The sequence below is a fragment of the Harmonia axyridis genome, chromosome 3, assembly GCF_914767665.1.
Source record: "Harmonia axyridis chromosome 3, icHarAxyr1.1, whole genome shotgun sequence".
Taxonomy (NCBI): domain Eukaryota; kingdom Metazoa; phylum Arthropoda; class Insecta; order Coleoptera; family Coccinellidae; genus Harmonia; species Harmonia axyridis.
The window spans coordinates 49,365,427-49,387,119 of record NC_059503.1 but is presented as its reverse complement, the minus strand read 5'-3'; the positions used below and the strand labels follow the sequence as shown (position 1 = coordinate 49,387,119).

General features: G+C 34.7%; 4 protein-coding genes across 4 annotated transcripts in view; 1 reads left to right on the top strand and 3 right to left on the bottom strand.

Moving 5' to 3' along the window:
• Positions 1 to 512: 512 nt before the first annotated feature.
• On the bottom strand, positions 513 to 1,514 carry LOC123675071 (histone H2A). The gene has a single exon (XM_045610315.1). The coding sequence runs from the start codon at positions 976 to 978 to the stop codon at positions 604 to 606; it is 375 nt and encodes a 124-aa protein (XP_045466271.1). The 5' UTR covers positions 979 to 1,514; the 3' UTR covers positions 513 to 603.
• A 5,647-nt stretch (positions 1,515 to 7,161) lies between these two features.
• LOC123675078 (histone H2B-like) lies at positions 7,162 to 7,778 on the bottom strand. The gene has a single exon (XM_045610323.1). It carries the CDS (start codon positions 7,571 to 7,573, stop codon positions 7,202 to 7,204), a length of 372 nt encoding a protein of 123 aa, XP_045466279.1. The 5' UTR covers positions 7,574 to 7,778; the 3' UTR covers positions 7,162 to 7,201.
• Positions 7,779 to 9,183: 1,405 nt separating this feature from the next.
• LOC123675388 (histone H3-like) lies at positions 9,184 to 9,764 on the bottom strand. The gene is made up of 2 exons (XM_045610741.1): positions 9,744 to 9,764; positions 9,184 to 9,685 (listed from the first exon to the last, which is right to left on the bottom strand). The coding sequence occupies exons 1-2, from the start codon at positions 9,762 to 9,764 to the stop codon at positions 9,257 to 9,259; spliced, it is 450 nt and encodes a 149-aa protein (XP_045466697.1). The 3' UTR covers positions 9,184 to 9,256.
• The window catches only part of LOC123675387, a 34,828-nt gene continuing 22,828 nt past the window's right edge, over positions 9,694 to 21,693 (top strand). Inside the window, exons 1-2 of the mRNA XM_045610739.1 lie at positions 9,694 to 10,179; positions 13,602 to 13,879. Of these exons, the coding sequence (XP_045466695.1) occupies positions 9,873 to 10,179; positions 13,602 to 13,879 (585 nt within the window). The 5' untranslated portion in view covers positions 9,694 to 9,872. The remainder of the gene's footprint in view (positions 10,180 to 13,601; positions 13,880 to 21,693) is intronic.

Below are 21,693 nucleotides of genomic sequence, written 5' to 3'. Positions count from 1 at the left end.
AAAGATATTAAGAACAAAATAACCAAATAATATTATTTAATATGAGTTCCTATTTTGAAATACTTATAGAAAATGAAAACTTTTGCAGAATAATTTTTTTACGTTCCCAGTGTTTCTTACTCAATTACCTCATCTGAAATCCATCTGATTGATATAAATATAAAATTTTTAAGTGAAGACGAGAAGTGAGCAGCCACTATTATTAGTGGTCGAAAACAAACAAAAAAATGGTCGAGAACTCTGCGGCATGGTCGTGACCCGAATGTTATTCAGATTTTCTCTGTTTTCACATTTCGAAGGTTGAATGCGAAGAGAACGTTTGAAATTATATGACAAATTATTTAAAACTAGCCAAAGAATCGATGAACATCAACACCTTTAAAATTAGTTTATGATTAGTTTATGTGTGAAAAAGTCGTACCCGAAATCGATGTTTTTGTTAATTTGGTCGAAAATCAGAGCATTTACCCTACTTACGAATGTCAGTAGGACCGTGAAATTGTCGCAATTTTATTATACCCAAAGTGATCAGATGATAAAAAAATCTTTTCAATGAGGAAATATTGTGGCCCTGAAAAGGGCCGTTTCACATACAGATTGTATTTATGATTTCTTTTCTGTCTTCTTTGGCAAGAGGACGGCTTGGATATTCGGTAAAACACCACCTTGAGCGATAGTTACTCCCGATAGCAATTTGTTCAACTCTTCGTCGTTTCTGATTGCCAGCTGAAGATGTCTGGGAATAATTCTGGTTTTCTTGTTGTCACGTGCTGCGTTACCGGCCAATTCCAAAACTTCGGCGGCTAGATATTCCATAACAGCGGCTAGATAGACGGGTGCTCCAGCTCCAACTCGTTCAGCATAATTTCCTTTGCGTAATAAACGATGAATACGACCAACTGGAAATTGTAATCCAGCTCGGTTGGAACGAGACTTTGCCTTACCCTTAACTTTTCCACCTTTACCGCGACCAGACATTATAATATAATACGGGAATATGGGAGAGTAAAACGATTGTTGGGCTTTGATAATTCCTCGAAAATGTCCTCGTATACATATATATATACTCGCGGTTTCGACCAATCAGCGTAGTACGTTCCATACTCTGAATGAGGTAGGGCTTAGTATACTAATTTCATACATTGAATGCCATTGATTGCCATCCATAGAGTTTGAATTATTATTTGTTTTTTGTTTGTTTTTTTATTTGCATACAGTCCCAATATATTTGATAATTGGTTCCGCAAACAGCTAGAAATTAACAGGAAGAAAAATACAATCGCACAGTTGACTATGCAGGTTTAGTCATTTCATTTGAATCTTTCACTTAATGAAACATTCGTCTGTAATATATAAATCATCTAGTGCTGCGATCACTATTCTGTAAATGACATCTATCATCTGCGTATAGAGCTAGCATATTCCTTGACCTTTTTGGGGCGTTGCATATGCAGATGTTGTTGATTTTGGGCTTAGAACTGAACCTTGAGGCACTCCTGCTTCCATTTGTCTGGTGGGGATATTACGTCGTCTATTTTAACATAAAAACTCTTCAGAATCCGAATAGCTCGAGCGTTCTATCAGATACGGATCAAAATAATGATTTTGACTAATTTATTCGGTGTGATGTCATTTTGATGATGACATCAGCATATTGGATTCCCTTCACTTCTAGGTACTGTTGTTGCCTAGTGATACCGGCAGCTAGATAGGTCAGGAGAGGAGTTTTTTTTCATCTTTCGTAGAAGTAGATTGTGTGATATTAACTACGTCCTTTGGGGAGACCTCTGATTGCTTACGGGCTCTAGAGTTTCCGTTAATTGAAGAACACGTAATGATTGTAACAGCATGATATATGTAATCTTTTAGCGTTAGTTACTCTGAGAAATACAGAGTTGAAAATTACTACACAGCAGAAAGGATGCCCCAAGAATAGGATCGAAAGAACAGCTAGTAGACATCCTAATTAGGAAAAAATCTGGGTAAATCTTTTTACGACATACATATTTAAATTTTGAGAATATACAAGATCCGACCCCAATTAAAATAAACTTCCTGGAGTATGCGACTGGAGAACTATGATATCATCTAACATATAAGATCCCCAATTAATGGGGGCCATTTCTATCGAGACTCCTCCACCCCTACTCAACTCTATCTATAAACAACTGAACGGCTACTGAAACGAAAAAAAAAGGTTTCAATATCAGAGGCAACAATCTACACAACAGTTGTAGAATCTATTTTAACTTATGGCTGTGAATGCTGGCAACTTCCAGAAAAAAAAGACCATAGACAAATTAGAGATGGACATTTCGATAAGATCTTGTAGAGTTTCCAGATTGCAACATATCAGGAACGAAGAGATAAGAAGGGAAACTGGGCGGGATTTTACAACGGTAGAACGCATGGAAACTAAACAGTTACTGATATTATTTATATATATATATATATATATATATATATATATATATATATATATATATATATATATATATAAATCGAGGTGTATGTTTGGTTGTCTCGTCTTGAATCATGATTTTCTTTGTTGGTTGAAATATACTGTATATATATATATATATATACTATATATATATATATATATACTATATATATATATATATATATATAATGCAGTACTCTTACTGCTCTTGCCGGATGTAAGCATGAGTTGTTTTTGTAGCTTTCCAACTCTGATTTTGTAATTTGTGTGATTTTAGCCTCCTGAAGAAGAACCGCACCTTGGTTCGAAATATAGATGAACAGACGATAGATTGTTGATCATTGATATATATATATATATATATATATATATATATATATATATATATATATACAGGGTGAGTCTTTGACTTGTACATATATTTTAACCCAAGATTCCTGAGGTCAAAAGAAACACTTTTTTCCTTTACCATTTTTTCCGATTCGGCCCGGTTAAAAAGATACAGGCTGTTGAAAATCGTTAAAAAAATGTGATTTTCGGCTATATCTCGTAAATGGTTGTATCGAAGGAAATGATTTTTGAAATATAGCTTTTTTTTGATGTGATACATCTTCTCCGAACACCAGATTCCATACACATTCTTCTGTTTCTTTGTTATGAACATAACATACCATAAAAATACCAGAAATTCGAAGAAACCAACTCTTAATAGTAATTTGAACGTTCATTGAAGAATATTTGGCTAATTTGAAAAATAAAAGTATTCTTCATATTTTCTCGTACAAAGCGCCGTTTTCGAATAACTTGATCTTAAAAAAAAAAAATTATCTGTGAAATTCAAAAAATTGGGTACTTTGGCTGAATGCAACTCTGTTCTATTGTGGAAAAAAAAACCACAGAAATGAATATTTACTATGAAGTCATGTCTCAGATTTAAGAATTGAAGTACTAGCCAACTTAGTTTGAAAATGAAGTTATTTGAATAAGCTCACCTCAACTCCTCGATTTGATTAAAAATCACTGAGCTTTGGCACAGCTCTGATAATAAGAAGATACTTCACTAAAATCAACATTCTTTTTGAAAAGTCCAGATTATTCATAAAACCCATGTTTAAAAAAGTTTTCACAAAATAGTCCCATTATAATGACAACAATCAATATCCCACTAAAGACTGCTGCTATCGAACAATACTGTATTCTTCTTCGGCTCATTCAAACTCACATCGAAACATAGGACTAGGTACATACTAGACAAATTTTCATGTGATTGAGATTGAATACTTTTATTCTTTTGCTATTCCATAAATTCATCCTAAGAGCTTATGATTGACATACTTCCAAGAGGGCCATAATTGTTTTAATGTGAAAACAAATTAGGTGAGTTGAAAGAAACCAAATATTCTATTGTGGATATTTACATTGAATACTTCTCATTTATTTTCAATGCCAAAATCAAGATGAATTAAGTAGTAAAGTTGGCTATAATGTAGGTACACATTAACAACAAATTTGATTACAAGTGGAGTCTAACATTTTCCATTGATTACAGAGCCAGAATATTTTACATATTTCCATATTTTCATACTGATGGTTTCAAAAATATTGATGCATTTCAATATTTTTATGAGATAGTTGGAACAAATCAAATGCTTCATTTCATAACAAATATCTTATAACAATAACAGTGTAAACTGTAAACTGTAAATGAAAATTTTAGGTTAGAACTTAGAACATAGATTATTCGAACCGAACTGCTGTGTTTATATTTGGCATCACTCGAAATTTGAAATTCAAACTTAAAACCACAGATTACTATAGTCTGTGTTAGATCTTTCATAGATGAATATTATTTATTTGAGATTTTAAGGTTAATTCTTGCACGAAAAATAAACAACGATATCATATAAATGAAATATAATGAATGAATGGATATGAGTATCAGAGCTAATATGGGTGGTAGCGAGCTCAATTCGTTATAATTATCGAAAATGAAATAGAAATCAAGAGAAGAATATTTAATCTTTAGCGTCAACGAAATTGGAATAACTCATTTATTTGATTATAAACACTACTTTGTTCAACAAATGGAATGTTAAACGTGAGTTTATGATGGTTTTTCTAATTTAGTAGCTTATTTCCAAGGTTCAAGAGGTATATCTTATGCTTGAGAAAACTTCAGTGTTCCGGTTTTCAGGGGTGAATTAGCTCATTTTGAAAATTTAAAATGGCTATATCTTTTTAACAGGGCCGAATCGGAAAAAATGGTAAATGAAAAAAGTGTTTCTTTTGACCTCAAGAACCTTCGGTTAAAATATATGTACAAGTCAAAGACTCACCCTGTATATATATATATATATATATATATATATATATATATATACAGTAAGAGAATTATTTGCCGAATAAAGTAAGTAGGGGGTGATTTGGGTATCTAGGCAATTTGAAATGATCAACAATCTATCGTCTGTTCATCTATATTTCGAACCAAGGTGCGGTTCTTCTTCAGGATGCTAAAATTACAAAATCAAGAGTTGGAAAGCTGAAAAAACAACTCATGCTCACATCCGACAAGACAGTATTATCAATGCTAATAAGTATAGCAACAAAGGTCTTCTGCTCATAAAAATTATAAAAATTACAATAAACCAAAAAGAAAGGAAAGAAACGCTATCACAATGAATCTGTCAAAATTATAGGTTAACATTCACAGACAAGGGAACACAGAGAAAACAACAATGCAGGAAGTGACATAAAGTCATGTTTGTCTAGATGGCCTACGATCTAAGGATAATAAATAACTATATATAACACTTAAATTCTTTAAGTCAATCTTCTTATTAATATTATTTTCATTTTTGTTTATGAAACACATTTCAAATTTTGGTACTAGACTAAAGATAACCTCAACTTCGGTGGGAATTTGTGTAATAGTGAGATTGCAAAGCCAGACAGATTCATTGTGATAGCGTTTCTTTCCTTTCTTTTTGGTTTATTGTAATTTTTATAATTTTTATGAGCAGAAGACCTTTGTTGCTATACTTATTAGCATTGATGATACTGTCTTGTCGGATGTGAGCATGAGTTGTTTTTTCAGCTTTCCAACTCTTGATTTTGTAATTTTGTAATTTTAGCATCCTGAAGAAGAACCGCACCTTGGTTCGAAATATAGATGAACAGACGATAGATTGTTGATCATTTCAAATTGCCTAGATACCCAAATCACCCCTACTTATATATATATATATATATATATATATATATATATATATATATATATATATATATATATATTATAAGTGAATTTAAGAGTCTCAGGTATATTTAGATCAATGAGATAAGGGTTTATCGACTCAATGTTTGGAGGAATAAATAAAAAGATAAACTCTTTATTCTGTGCCAAGCTTTCGCATTTTTTTAATGCTTCTTCAGGGCTTCTAAAAGAATGTACAATAATTTTCACAATGAACAATCTAAAATATTTTTTACACATTGAACTTACCGAATGTGAGATTTTTGAAGTCACTAGCATCATGCTCAAACATTCGTCATTAAATAAAACTTACAGACTAGACAAAACAATACAAATACAATTATCAATGTAAATTAGCCGCATCGCAGTTTATAGAAATAAATGATTGATAAACTTGTTATTGTTGCTTTGTTTACGAAATAATTACAGGTTATGTTACAGCTCTCTGTGGATTTAGATGGGATGGGATGGGAACACAAAGTAAAGATCTAAATCCACAGAGAGCTGTAACATAACCTGTAATTATTTCGTAAACAAAGCAACAATAACAAGTTTATCAATCATTTATTTCTATAAACTGCGATGCGGCTAATTTACATTGATAATTGTATTTGTATTGTTTTGTCTAGTCTGTAAGTTTTATTTAATGACGAATGTTTGAGCATGATGCTAGTGACTTTAAAAATCTCACATTCGGTAAGTTCAATGTGTAAAAAATATTTTAGATTGTTCATTGTGAAAATTATTGTACATTCTTTTAGAAGCCCTGAAGAAGCATTAAAAAAATGCGAAAGCTTGTCACAGAATAAAGAGTTCATCTTTTTATTTATTCCTCCAAACATTGAGTCGATAAACCCTTATCTCATTGATCTATATATATATATATATATATATATATATATATATATATATATTTTTTTTTTTTGTTAACAATCACTGTTTGCAACAGGTTTATATATATATATATATATATATATATATATATATATATATCTACTCACACCACGAATGGGCTGGTTGAGATGCATCTAACTGGGAACACAGCCAAACTTGGACTTCACGAAGATCTAATAGAGAAGGCGCAAAAGGAGATGATCTTGTGGACCACGAGAATTGTGAGAAGTTTCCTCAGAAGCAATTGAGTGTTGCCTTGTTCTGAGAGGAACCGGCAACCTCTAAGCCTTACCCTGCAACGGTATAAATATATATTTATATATATATATATATATATATATATATATATATATATATATATAGTAACAATTGAAAAGCAGGTAAATAACATTGAACCGAATATATATACATATATATATGATATTGGTGTGCAAAATTATCAGACATGGTATAGGAAGTTGACGAACATATTCGAATTATATTAGTATGGATTATTTCAAATTGATAAATCTACATGTCGTTAACGGTGAAATTAGAGATCAGACTATAATTATAAGTTTTAAAAAGTTGTGGTTCTGAAAAGAACCGTTTGATATGCAACAACAATTCCTGCTTTATTTGGAACTGGTGTATTTTGTTACTGCTTTAGTTCCTTCGCTGACGGCGTGTTTTGCCAACTCACCGGGCAAGAGAAGGCGCACTGCTGTTTGAATTTCCCTGCTGGTTATTGTCGAACGTTTGTTGTAGTGAGCAAGTCTACTCGCCTCGGCGGCGATGCGTTCGAAAATATCATTAACGAAACTGTTCATGATGCTCATAGCCTTGCTTGAAATACCCGTATCCGGATGGACTTGTTTCAATACTTTATAAATGTAGATAGCGTAACTTTCCTTCCTCTTGCGTTTCTTCTTCTTGTCGCTTTTAGAAATGTTTTTTTGGGCCTTGCCAGCTTTCTTGGCAGCTTTTCCGCTAGTTTTAGGAGGCATCTTCAATCGATCAATCTGACGATAAGTGTAAACTAAAAAATTGGCTTCTCAGTGTAAACTTTTTATTTGAGATCGTACCACCTAAATTGACTCCACCTATTTAAGTTCGGGTATATACCCGAACCTACAAACTTCAAAAGAAAATAGAAGTTGGTCCCGGGTCATCTCCGACAAAACCATTTAGGAACCATAGCACTGCCTTTCACAACACTGCTGACGCATCACCTGAATAATCAACTGATGGACATTTCATCAAACCCGAAGAATTAAAGCTTAGCACAGAGTTCGATGGACTCTAGCAATGGCGAGTGTCTGCAAAAACTACCGCCATCTCATCGTCTATGGTATTCCAAACATGTCGCAAGCTAGATTGTTGTACATTAACCCTTACTGGTGATGGGATGTTATTTACAACTTGTATGCTCATTATCCTCTTCAAAATGTTATGAAACAGTCGGTGGAATGCTGATTAGAGAAGAGCGATATTTCACGAACTGTGATTTAATCACTGAGATCAGAATGTCACAGGTAGTCACGGTTCCGAAAAACGAATACAGAGCGTGACGGGATCACAGTTTGAACATTTCACAGATCTTTTCAGGGCATATCATCGTCCGTTGCAATCGTAAATTATGAAGGCAGCCTGATGTTTTTATTGCTTCGGAACCTTTTTCGACTAACATAATTGCATATTTTTATGACAATCCCAGCATCGTAGGCAACTTTGCATGCTGTAGGAAGTATTTTTGTAGAACTAGTTAAACAATAAATACTTGCTGCAAACTAATAACTACTGCATTACTGCATAATTGGTGGTGGCAATAAAATTCTAATTTTATGCTTATCTTTGATAAACAACCCCAAAGAAATTCTTTCTATATTGAAGTTGTCGACCGAAGCAATAAATGGTACTCTGTATTAGAAAAAATAAACGAAAACACGTCAGCGACATAATAATAATAGGCGAAAGAATAATAACAGGCGAAAGACCAGCAATCTTTGGGCTTTCTTCACAAAAGTTGATGTAAATTATGCTACTTGTAATTTATGCAAGTTGAAATTATCTTTCAAAATCACCTCTTCAAATTTGAGGAAACATTTGAAAAGTCGATATCCTTCTGTTACGTTCCTAACTAAATCTGAAATAAGGAAAAGAGTTGAATATGTAAGAAAAATGGATGTTTTCATAACAATTTTGCTTTGAATGAGTGACCAATTCGAGTTGCAAATATAATCGAACCCAGGTTTGGGTGATTCATACAAATATTATTAACAAGCAACCTAAACAGTGATCACGTCACGCTTTAATTTCACTGATATCATAAAGTAACGTTCACGTTTCACAACGTGATCTAGAAATCACGGTATCGCTTCTCTCTAATGCTGGTCATCAGAATCTTTTGCAGTTGAATGATCGAATTGGAAATGAGACGGCATAATTTGCTTCCAGCTTAAAATAAGCTATTGCGCCAAGATATAGAGGATATCAAAAGACTGATATCCATAATCAAAATTGAAATTCGTAACGCATTTTGTTGGAAGAAATTAAGTAAGGTTATATTGCACTATTGATATCGGATCTTTAATTTGGGATACCTTATAAGAAAGCAATCAATTGTATAAATGTAAAAAAAAAGTTGTGGTTCTGAAAAGAACCGATTTTAAACTTTGTGAAAAAGATGCTTAAGCACGTTCGCCACGGATACGTCGAGCAAGTTGAATGTCCTTCGGCATAATGGTTACTCTCTTGGCGTGAATGGCACATAAATTTGTATCTTCGAATAGACCGACCAGATAAGCTTCGCTAGCTTCTTGAAGGGCCATCACGGCGGAGCTCTGGAAACGGAGATCGGTCTTGAAGTCTTGGGCAATTTCGCGCACTAACCTTTGGAAAGGAAGTTTGCGAATCAACAGCTCGGTACTTTTCTGATAACGACGGATCTCACGAAGAGCTACGGTACCTGGACGGTAACGATGAGGTTTTTTTACGCCACCTGTAGCGGGTGCACTTTTACGTGCCGCTTTTGTGGCAAGTTGCTTACGCGGTGCCTTTCCGCCAGTGGATTTTCTTGCCGTTTGCTTCGTACGGGCCATCTCGAGTATGGGTATAAACTAGTTGAGGTAAATCTTAGATTCATCTATTTATAGCGGAATAGGTAGGCGGTTCCACTGCACATTCTCGCAATATCATTGGTTGGTCGTGTAGATCTAGTGGTGGGGAAAACTGTGATGGTATAAAAGCCGTATTTTACGGTAAAACCTTTAGTTAATTCTTGTTATTGTAATCGTTAACGGAAAAATGACTGGCAGAGGCAAAGGTGGTAAGGGTTTGGGAAAAGGTGGCGCTAAGCGTCACAGGAAAGTTCTACGAGACAATATCCAAGGAATCACGAAGCCCGCTATCAGAAGATTGGCCCGCCGCGGAGGGGTGAAACGTATCTCTGGTTTGATTTACGAAGAAACTAGAGGTGTACTTAAGGTATTCCTAGAAAACGTTATTAGAGACGCTGTAACTTACACCGAACACGCAAAAAGGAAGACTGTAACAGCAATGGACGTCGTATATGCTTTGAAACGCCAAGGTCGTACGTTGTACGGTTTCGGAGGTTAAATTTCACCATCGAAATATTGCTATCGGTCCTTTTCAGGACCACAAAGTTAACGTTTCTTCGTTTTTTCCATTACACAAATATCATACAATCCGAAAGCAAACAAAATTCCCACAAAGGCTAAACCTGTCCGTGAGATGGGCAACCAAATTACAATGACGAGATAATTCTTTTGGAATTCACCGTTAAGGGTAAACAGCTAACATTTTCATTCACCCAACTATAAATATTATTTATTAATTTTTTTTTACTTGGAATTGCTGTGACCATACGATCACAAAATATATAAATATTCCGAGGACAAACAAAAGTGTTGTCTATTCAAGTTTATAAGCATTTAGTTAGTAGTGCTCTAGGAGGAACATTTCTTATCCAAATTTTATTGCCACCTTATTTTATCAATTTGAACAAATTAAGAAATGGGCATATATAAATTATTCCATAAAATATTTTCACAGAATCGATGACGGTAGGCGGCGATAAGATATATAATTATTTCTTCTGCGCGTTCCGTTCATCAACTTTACATCGACAACAGAATGGTAGAGAGTCGAAACAATTTCGTACCTCGGCATGGGATCATTCAAGGGAAATCCGCTGTAGGATTGAAAAGGCAAGAGCAGCTTTCATTAAAATGAAAAAACTTTTCACGATTCACGACCTGAACAAGAAGACCAAAATACGACTTCTTATTAAATATATTCATGTACTAGTACAATACATGTTTTTCCTATGATTACACTTTTCGTTTATTATTATTGTTATGGCAATCAAAAAAAACTTGCAACCTGGTGTGGACATTTTTATTATGGTCCTTAATTTCAGAAGAAAGATTATAGTTTATACCTGTATTTAAATTAAGATAATATTCAGAAAATTTTAAGATTCGTTGTAGGTACTAAAAATACACGTGATGTTGCGAAGGGGGAGGGGGGTGGTCTTAAACCTCACTACGTATCACCAATGGGTGAGGGGGGTTTAAAAAATGCTAAAAAAAGATCACGTGATTAATGGACAACCCCTAATACAGCAGGCATGGTTGGGGGAAGGAGAGGTCCCGGCAGGAGGAGAATTTCGTGGCTCTGAAATTTGAGAGTCTGGTTCTGGGAAACAACAATTGGACTGTTTCGTGCAGCAGTGAATAAGGTCACAATAGCCAGAATGGTCTCCAATATCCGATAACGGATTGGCACTATCAAGAAGAAGAAGTTCCGTTCATCCCACCCGTTTGAGTTGATAATTCTCGCTAAGTTAATCCCCTCCGCGTATAACGAGATCACACATTTTCTAATCGAGAAGCCAATTTTCTCATTCCTATCCCGCATTGCACAATATTTCACACACGGTACAATCCATATTATATTTACAAAGAAAAAACATATATATCAACCGTTGAACTTATCTCTCATAAGGGTGTCAAATATGAACCGCTGGGTTCATATATATATATATATATATATATATATATATATATATATATATATATATATATTAGGCCATTAAATATGCTGATGATGTCAGTGGTGCCGGTATTAATCATATTAATTGCTTTCACTTAAATATAACATCATTAGTAGTGAATCTTACAATAGAGCGTCTGCCAAAAATATTACATGCAAACTGCTCACCAAAACCTCTCAGCGTGTTCAGATGTTCATTTCTGTTCTATATTGTTAACAAGTGTCGGGGACGTGGCACATCCTTGTATTAATGCTTTTTGAACAATATTCCTTATTCTTCATATAGGGATCTTGTTTTCGCTGTATATTACATGACTCCGATCAACAATACCATTGCATAAACCAGCAAAAATTCTTCATTGCTCACCTCTTTCTTTCTTCTTTTCTTCAATAACAGATTTATGGAAAATTACATTACGGCACTATTATGACCGTTAATAACAATAAAAATTAAATCTGCCAGTATGTACTCATCATCATAAACATTTCAGGCTCTCTTCATCGTTCAGCTTAATGACGAGTTGATGGAAATTTATACTTTCGATTCTATGACCATTCAATCTGCCAGTGAGTTATCAGACTCATCATCAAGACATTCCATATCCATTATAATATAATTATAATACAATATTATTATAATATGATAATAATAATGAGTGGAGGGTGAAGCAACTTTACCTAGACATTCTTCCAGTGCCCATTGGACTGACAATATTATACTTGAGATTTATACTCTCCCGTGTTAATTAAGTTTCACATGTTTGAAGTGCAGAATTAACAATTTAGTATTTCACTTGAATTATTAAAAGTAGTTTACTTACTGAATTATTTGATATCTTAATTAAATGAGGTAATATAGTTTTGTTTGCACGATATCGCTGGTTCCCATTTATATCATTCGCTGATTCCTGCTTCAGGTATGGGATTACAAATTGTTTTTTTTTATGGAGATTTTATATTATCCTTTTTTTTCAAACTATTAATTTGTATGATTACCTCCTGGTCCGTTCTTCAGGTAATTCATCCGTTAGTGCGTGTCTAACATTAATCGAGTTTTCATATTAGATTGACTACTTTTTCCGAACGCTCTTTTGTATTACGGCATTATGTAGCGGAAAAGCTTTTCTATGAATTTATGAACAATCAGCTACATTTCCAGCCTGCTCCAAAATACGATTATTATCCTTTCCTGTTTGTTATTTCTCACGAGTTGATTTAAAATTGTCTTCATTGAACAGTTAGAAGATTCATCCACACTAGATCACCCTACCGACTCGCCACTTTCAGAACTATAATAACCCTAATTGTAGGAAAGTTATCGATTATATCAAGTATGCTTTGAATTAATGAAAATTCGAACAATTTACGTTCCCTGAAATACAATTGATTATATTTCCTATTAATCAAATTACATGGAGAAAACTGAGGCCAATACTCTGGCTCGAAGGACCACCTTTGTTAACGATAGCGTTTTATACCGGAATTCACATTCCTTCGTTCGAATGTCGTTTATTATCGATTATGGGAAATTTTCCGGAAATATTTCTAGACGATATGGTGCAGAAATTTTCTATTTTTGATTTTTCCATTCGGAAATTTCAAGGATTGATCAATTGAGCATTTTGCTCGAAATAATCCTCATATTCATACATTTCTAGCCAAAGTTCCGTCGACTTCAGTTTTAATGCATTAATTTTCAGTATTTTTCCTGCAGAAAGTGTATCTAACGTTCTTGATATATATACATATATACATATATAGATAAATATATATACCGTGTAACGATTTCATCAATTATCACGATAATGTCTTCTGCCGATACAGAGGTGCAACAAAGCGGTGCGTCCGTTCCAATCGGTGCGAAAACTGCGAAGAAATCCGAGAAAAAGACTGCGACCGCGAAACAGGCCAAACCCAACCATCCTCCGACTTCAGAGATGGTTAATAACGCCATCAAAGATTTGAAAGAAAGAAGTGGATCGTCATTGCAGGCCATCAAGAAATTTATAGCTTCCAACTATAAAGTAGATTCGGAAAAGTTGGCTCCTTTCATTAAGAAATACCTCAAATCAGCTGTGCAATCTGGATCTTTAGTTCAGACAAAAGGAAAAGGCGCATCTGGTTCGTTCAAATTGGCAGCTGGTGGTTCGACATCGGGATCCCAGAAGAAAGTGATTAAAAAAGCCACCTCCAAGTCCAAAGATGATCTTAAAAAATCCACTTCGGCATCAGCTGTGGTGACCGACAAGAAGAAAAAGAAGTCTACTGTTGCCAAAAAACAAGCCGCTGTAACGAAAACGAAGAAAGCAGTTGCAACAACCGAGAAGAAGAGCCCCAAAGCCGCCAAATCCCCTTCTAAAGCTAAGAAGATTGCGAAATCGCCAACTAAGAAACCGAAAGCTCCAAAACCCAAATCAGTCAAGTCTGTGGCAACTCCGAAAAAAGCAGCACCTTTGAAGAAGAAGAAGTGAATATAAAAATTACTGTTGTGATGAGAATGGTTCGTCTAACTAATCGGTCCTTCTCAGGACCTTCAAAAATTATCGATCAAATTTGAAATATTCATCTTGTTCTCCAATTTTTCTGATTCCCCATTTCTCTGTCCACCTTGAAACCGAAAGGCCTTACCGTATTGATTGTTGTCCTTCAATTTATTTTAGAATGAGACTACAAAAATTTTTTTTACAAATTTTGCCTTGAAAATGTTCTTCATTTCATTTCAGGGATCTTAGGGCTTGATGTGCTCTGAGGAAGATGAAAGACTCTGGCATTCTTGTATCGTCAAGTTCTGCGTGCCGACCAGATCTGTCCCCTATTAATTGTACTTGACTTCTCTCTTCGCCTGAACCACGGCACATTCATCTTTCCCCGGCTTCATTCCGATAGCCTCAAAGAACGCTACCACATTTCCCAATTGCTCGTCGTTAGCGGAGTAGAGCTTGAGGTCGTCGATGTATCTAACTGGCTTCTCAGTAGGTTTAGCGCCAAACAAAACCAGAAGAGACTCTGCGTGTCCCCCTGAAAAATATCTATCCTGATTTTGATTTCGACAGTTTTAACATAGATCTTGTTCTTATCCAAAAACATGTGGACAAGAGGTGGCGGGTCAGGTTTTTTTACCTTTAAAACAAAGTCAGTACTTACAATCAATCATTACCGAATACATATAGGTACTTCAAATAAATATATAATTCAAGCGGAATATCGAAAAAATGCCAATATTCACGTAACAATAAATCGGACAAATGCAGGTACCGAATGAATAATATAAGGCTGCTAATTTCACACATACTTTCTGAAGGACTAATTGATACGTAAGTATCTATCACTTTGCAATCACAAATAAACGTTTCAGAAACTATAATTGATCATTTCAATGAGCGATTAATATTTGTTATTCATATTTAATACCTATATATGTGTGCTCGTTAAATCGCTCTTTGAAATGATCAATTATAGTTTCTGAAAGGTTCTGTGTTTGCAAAATGAAAGGTACCTACGTGTTCATTAGTCCTTTAGGATGTCTGTGTAAAATTAGAAGGTTTTTTCTTATTCCTGCATTTCAAACAGCTGAAAATAGAAAACATGAAATTCGAGCGATTCTTGGGTGTTATTGGTGGTAATAACCTATTGATGGCGGAGCTTATCAGAGAGAAGCACTCTAGCTCAACGATAGAGTCAATAAGGAGGCTCTCAGAAAGGTCCGGAATGATAGTTGGGAAGAGAAACTACTTTCTCTTTCCACAGAAGACAACAGTGTTTGGCGGATGGCCAAAGCACTGCACTCAGATAGGAAACCAACCCCGCCGATTCACGGTTTACGAGGAATGGTATACAGTCCAGAAGAAAAGTCTGAAGCTTTCGCAGATAACCTCCAACGCCAATGCAGCTGTAGTTACAACTATGCGGAATTGGACCACATTGAGGACGTCAACCGCAAAGTGAAAAATGAATCAACGGAAGCTATTGGTTTCGAACCGTTCAGGAAATCCAGAACACTATTATGTCGAGTAAAGTGAGAACGGCACCAGGACCGGACGGCATTACTAACTTGACGTTGCGGAACCTCCCTCGAAAAGCTTTAGTAGCACTGACGAATATAGTCAATGCTAAAGATTCAACACAATAACGAAAGAAAAGAATATCATACAGTAGGAACAGTTCGGTTTTTAAAGCCAACATTCCACTGTGCAACAAGTGCTCCGAGTAGTGGAACCAATCACGGATGGATATAACCGGAAACAAGTCACAGGAGCTGTGTTTTTGGATGTAGCCAAATCGTTTGATAAAGTACGGCCCAAAGGACTGCTATACAAACTGCTTACGGCAGGTTTCCCACTCTCCATGGTCCAACTTTTAGCTTCTTACCTGCATTCTCGCAAGTTTAGAGCCAGATTTGACGGAGTATTGTCTTCAGAGAGGTCTCTTTTAGCCGGAGTTCCGCAAGGATTTCTGCTGTCTCCAATATTTTTCACAATATATGTATCCGAAATGCCAAAAACGGTGAAAAACTCCATGGCACTTTACGCTGACGATACCGCCTTTCTTGCCAGTTCTTGGTGTCCCAAAATGGCAACGAAGTACCTACAAGAAACCCTGAGAAGATCAAAGCAGTTTTTTTTAGCCGAAAGAAAATAGATCCCATCGGACTCGTCGTAATGTTCGGTAGGAGGATTGTAATGGAAAAACGAGGCCAAGTATCTGGGAGTGATACTTGACAAAAAGCTCACTTGGAACCAACACGTCACATCAGCTGTGACGAAGGGGAAAGACAACAGCGGCAGCGTTGCAACCGCTACTTTGCAAAAGCACAAAAATGTCTCTTTCCAACAAGCTTCTTCTTTATAAGTCCACCATCCGGCCGGTCATGTGTTACGCATGTTCGGCTCCTAGGAAACACAAACGACCGAAGATGGCACTTCTCTAGGAAGTGTGTATTAGAGCCAAACCCTTACTGGCACAGAGATTGTGTAATGATTACACAAACTTTGCCACCTGCTAGAGCAGATCAAAATAGCTCACCAGAGGTGAATTATATTGAGATGGAGCAGTAAAAGGCTAATTTATAGCCTGACTGCAAAAGAGAAAGAAGTTGTTAGCTCTTCACTGTATTTAATAAGTAGAGCGAGTATGGACTGTATTTTTATTATAGATGTTGCGATGGCAAAAACAATTCACAGATTTTCCGCTAATGAGAAACTGAATATAAAAGCTCTTACCAACTCCAAATGGGCCGTGATGATTTTGGGGGCTTCCTTTTCTTTCGTAGGCCAGGAGGGATCCCTCAATGATGGCACACCAGTTGTCATGCACTTGATATTCTTGAACCTTATAACTAATTACTGTCTCTATCAGTTACTAACACTTGAATTAATTTGCCACACACAGCGAAGTTAATAAACTTATCGAAATTAGCGATAATGCGAATACTATTGTTTATAGCGACGAAATATGCGGAGAACAAGAAAGTAACATTAACAGTTCCAATTAATAATAATGTTTTTGCTGTTATAAAAAACCGCTCGTTCCATATTGGCTCATATTGCCAATATTTTCAAAGCGTTTTATGAGTCAGCAACCCACAATACAGAAAAGTGCAATTGTGTGCTGCCGACACAACAGAAGTTGTAAGTTAAAAAAATTCATACTAACTTTTTTTCTCAAAAATAAAGGGGGAATTCATTTGTTTCAAATTTGATTCATAATGCATTGGGGAGAAGACACAGTAATAACACTAAGAAGTTTTAACACATGATTTATTACAATTTCGATAAGTATGACAGCTTCATAATTTTTCTTTTTGGGTTGAAGGAATCAATAAGGTCAATTGGCTTGAAAAACAATTATGTATGATAATCAAAAAAACAGTTCCTCTGTCCGAAATGATCAATGAGCCTCTCCTTCAACGGAATCGTTCTTCTAATTCTTTCTTTCTACTGATTACTGGTTTTGGAGTTATCTACTAAAAATCTACCATCATCGTTCAGAAATCTAACAAAAATCTACTGACATACTTTTTAGAAAAAATTCCACAGTTGGCACTGCATTACAATTTCACATTATTCAGATTACACTTCATTCTAGTGTCTCTTATGGTTAAATTTTACTTCATGAATAGGATAGATATTAGAGATGCGTATAGATTCGCACATAAAACAAGAAAATTTTTAGGAAATCGTTAAAGAATGGATCGAATTTTTTAGACGAGATATATTCTACGCCTATGGACTCAAAACGTGAACTTACCTATGATAGGTTAGGTTTTCATTTCCGGATGTTTTACACACTATACATGTTTTTCGAGGTTTTACCATGATTAAAATTAACAATATGTAACTTTAAATTCACAAACTTGTATAAAATAACGACGATTACAAACGTGAAATTAAAATGAACAGTTAACCCTTAACGTCCCTCTAGTTGTCACGTGCAATAACAACAACAGAACCGTGTTGCCAAATCCCCACAATATTCGCAAAACATCTATGCCACAGAACGGAGAAAAGTTTACTTCTTCCTCAGAATGGCAACGCAGTACATTATAAGTGTTTGTAAACAAAAATGTTATAGCGATGTCAACAAATGCTATAAGGCACCTCTATATTTTCTTTCCTCTGACGTATTCACCATAAAATCGTACTCAACTTATTATATTTTTCTGTTTATCAATAAGAATTTTCCTTTTATTTACTGTTTTGAACTTGTGACCAATAAATTTTATGTAATGTTGTCTTTGATTTATTGAAATTCAGATGCTTTTTGGTCAAATTTTATCCAGACTGATATATTGGTTGCTGTTGGTAACGATCAAATCATTCAATGATTCTTTGAAGGTGAAATCGTATTTCACAGATTTTCTTCCTCTAATAATCCAGGCTGTAATGACTTGCCTTCTTTTTTCAAACAGTACTGTGAGAAATACTCAAATAAACTAATCAATGTGTGTTTGAAATTGATACAACTTTTTAGTTTCAAAATTTCTTGGATCAAAACCAATAATACAAACAAACTGAATAATCTAACCTCCTGTCAATGACATTTCCAATGCCAACCCGAAATCTGCAATTCAAAATGTTACTGATCGAATGAGCCATTACCAACTTAATTTCGATTTTCCACCAGCCACCCGGGATGTCAATAATTCCTGAACGGACTATATTCTAAAACAAGTTGCAGAATGGGCTTCTATTCTAACACGAATGCGAAATTCGAACGCATGAGTGTTGGAATTGCCTTCTGCAACGAGTATTAGACGATATTTTCTCTATTTCAGTCAAGTTTTGTGAATTATTGTCGAAATTAAATGAAAAATTTAGATTGAATATCCTAGTGACATTTGTATTGTATCATTGCAGTTGGTGTGACTGTTACGAACATTGACAGATTACGAAATTTGGATATGAATCGTACGTTTAGAATTTTGAAATAATTTACAATTACTCATTAAATTCGTTAGTTATGTCTGACGAAATCGATTTAACACCACCAGAATTAAGAGAAATTGCGATTAATGTTGCAAATCATTTCACTATATCCGAATTACTGTCTCCAATGAGTAACGTCATAAAATTCGTACACTCGCTCATAGATGTCCCTAGCAGTATTAAAAATACGATATATCAAATATGATAATTAATGCAGTTAAGAGTTAACTCGTATTACTCGAAACACCACGGGAGCAAGATTTTTCGTTGAGTTACGTATAGTTCGACATAGGCGTAGTTCGAGTTATACAATTCATTCTTGATTAAATTCGACTTACGGGAGAGTTGGATAATACCGAGCCCCTAAGGACTTGGACCTATAATTAGGAAACTATTTGATATTGAAAGAAACAACATTGAGTAATTAGTAGGACATTTATTCAGGTACAATAACCGCATAACAAAAACTTCTGAAATTTAATCAAAAAGTATTTATTGTCAATTTATAAAAAAAAATAGAGGCGCGGTATTATCGAACTGATTCGATATTATCGTGCCCAGGTTTGACAAAATCGTGCCCACATTATTTGCTCGCGAATGGGTAAGTAACAAAAGTATCTAATAATAAAAAAATTGATATCTTTCTGAGTAATTTTCCTGCGTGAAGATAGGGAGAGCCGAATCTTCTTCTCAAAATTAAATCAGTATATAAAATATCACGCAATAAGTATTGATGGAAACTTAAAGTCTATATGACAACAAAACGTAAATATTTTTTTATAACATGAAGTCTAAGTAAATTTTCGTCTGAAGTTTCTAGCAGATGTCTTTATTTTATTTCCGTTTCGAATAGCCTCAAGTACAGACTTCATATTTTACGGATTGATAATATCGCGCCCCGGCGCGGAATAATCAAACTTGATAATTTTATTTTTTAAGCTCAAAATTTTATGGGAAATATTATAGTACGTAAAAAAGTATTCGGTCAATAATTCTACAGTGTACAAGCATTAGAAATTTATAGTATCAAAGTATTACAATATAAATACAGTATTACTTACCTTACTGAAAGTACGCGAAAAATTATAAGGAGTGACGAAAAAAACTTCTACAGGGCGTGCTATTTTCGTCGTTTCAGGGACCGTGATGGCATTGCGCGGAGAAGGATGTAGGCATGTCCAGCTTTGATGTATACACACTACATCAAAGAAAAAGTGAATAGTTTTTGAATAATACTGAAGCGCGGAATTATCAACCCCGCGGTATTATCCAACTCTCCCCTACAAGATGATATAGACCTAAACCGCTTTATAGAGGTAAAGAATAGTGATATTTATTCCCTATAATAGGAGTAGATCGTACATATTTGATGAATTTACTGAAAAATGAATTGACAGTGAAAAATTTTATAATGAGATAGACCAATATGTCTCTCTGTGTTGACAAATTCTGAACATTTTAAGAGTTTGTCTGATGGAGGAGTCTGATTTAGACTCTAAAACAAAGGTTAATTAATTCAAAGTGTAAGTATTCCATTTTTTCGTCAACATTTTTTTCAATCCAAGAGCGTAGAAATGGGGAGGTACTGGGTGTGATTACCCCACCCCAAGATTTTCAAAATATAAAATTCTAGAAATATCGCGAATACGAATAACGAAAATTTCTCCATCAAATGAACCAATAATAATAATCATTTTTCTTTCCTTTGAAATCGACACGTCAGTAAAAAATCGGACCCCTTTACCGTTTATGAGTTTATTATCGCTTTCAAAATGAGTACATTAATTGCATTTCAGCTCGTCTTTGTCCGAGGTTTATTATTTTCCTTCATCTATCCGTTTTCTCGGCATCGCCCCTTTTTTGTTACCTGTGATTTTTGCATTCGTCATCGGTATACACTTACCTACCCGTTGTTTTCAGTTTTTTGTATAATTTTCGTCACAATACTGTAGTTGTCAAAGAACTGAACTGAGTAATTCCCATCTGAAAATTGTCTGGGCTGTGTTATATAATTTATTGTGGATCATTCAAATTGCAATTTTTTTTGTGAATATATCAGTTTTGAATTGATTATATCTGAACGGTGTTCCTAAATTGGAGGTACAAATGAAAATGACAGATTTCTCGGATCCTTTTAGGAAAAAAAGTCCTAACACGATTACGCAAACGCTTTGTTTTTGAGATGCCGGTGTTAAAGTTCAAGTTTTTTTCTCATATCACCTATCCTTCACAAGATATTCAATTTTAATTGGCATAGATCTTCCGATTTAAAGTTTTCAGCTTGTGATATGCTTATTTTGTATGCAAATCTGCAGTGTGATATTTTTTATGGAAGGGTACCTGCTTCTTTCCACCAGTACTATTTTTTGGTGAAGCACTGGTTCTATAGAAAAATGTGGAAAGAAACTCTTGTCTTGTACAACACTTTTTGTTTTGTTATAGTTTTGTCGTTTCTGCTATCGATTTCGAAAAAAAAATTCAAACAGCTCTCTGGTAATCCTCAGGAAAATCCAAATTATTATAAAAATCCAGTTAGTAAGCTGTGATGAATAAATTGATTATAACTTCTGGTACTTATCAACAAATTCTGTAGCGAAGATTAATAAAGATTCGATAAACTAATAAAT

Bases quoted from the DNA above. Each gene is read 5' to 3' on its own strand.
- LOC123675078 (XM_045610323.1), bottom strand. From the start codon at position 7,573: ATGCCTCCTAAAACTAGCGGAAAAGCTGCCAAGAAAGCTGGCAAGGCC.
- LOC123675388 (XM_045610741.1), bottom strand. From the start codon at position 9,764: ATGATATTGCGAGAATGTGCA. The intron at 9,686-9,743 runs GTGGAACCGCCT...TACCTCAACTAG, and splicing joins TGATATTGCGAGAATGTGCA to TTTATACCCATACTCGAGAT.
- LOC123675071 (XM_045610315.1), bottom strand. From the start codon at position 978: ATGTCTGGTCGCGGTAAAGGTGGAAAAGTTAAGGGTAAGGCAAAGTCT.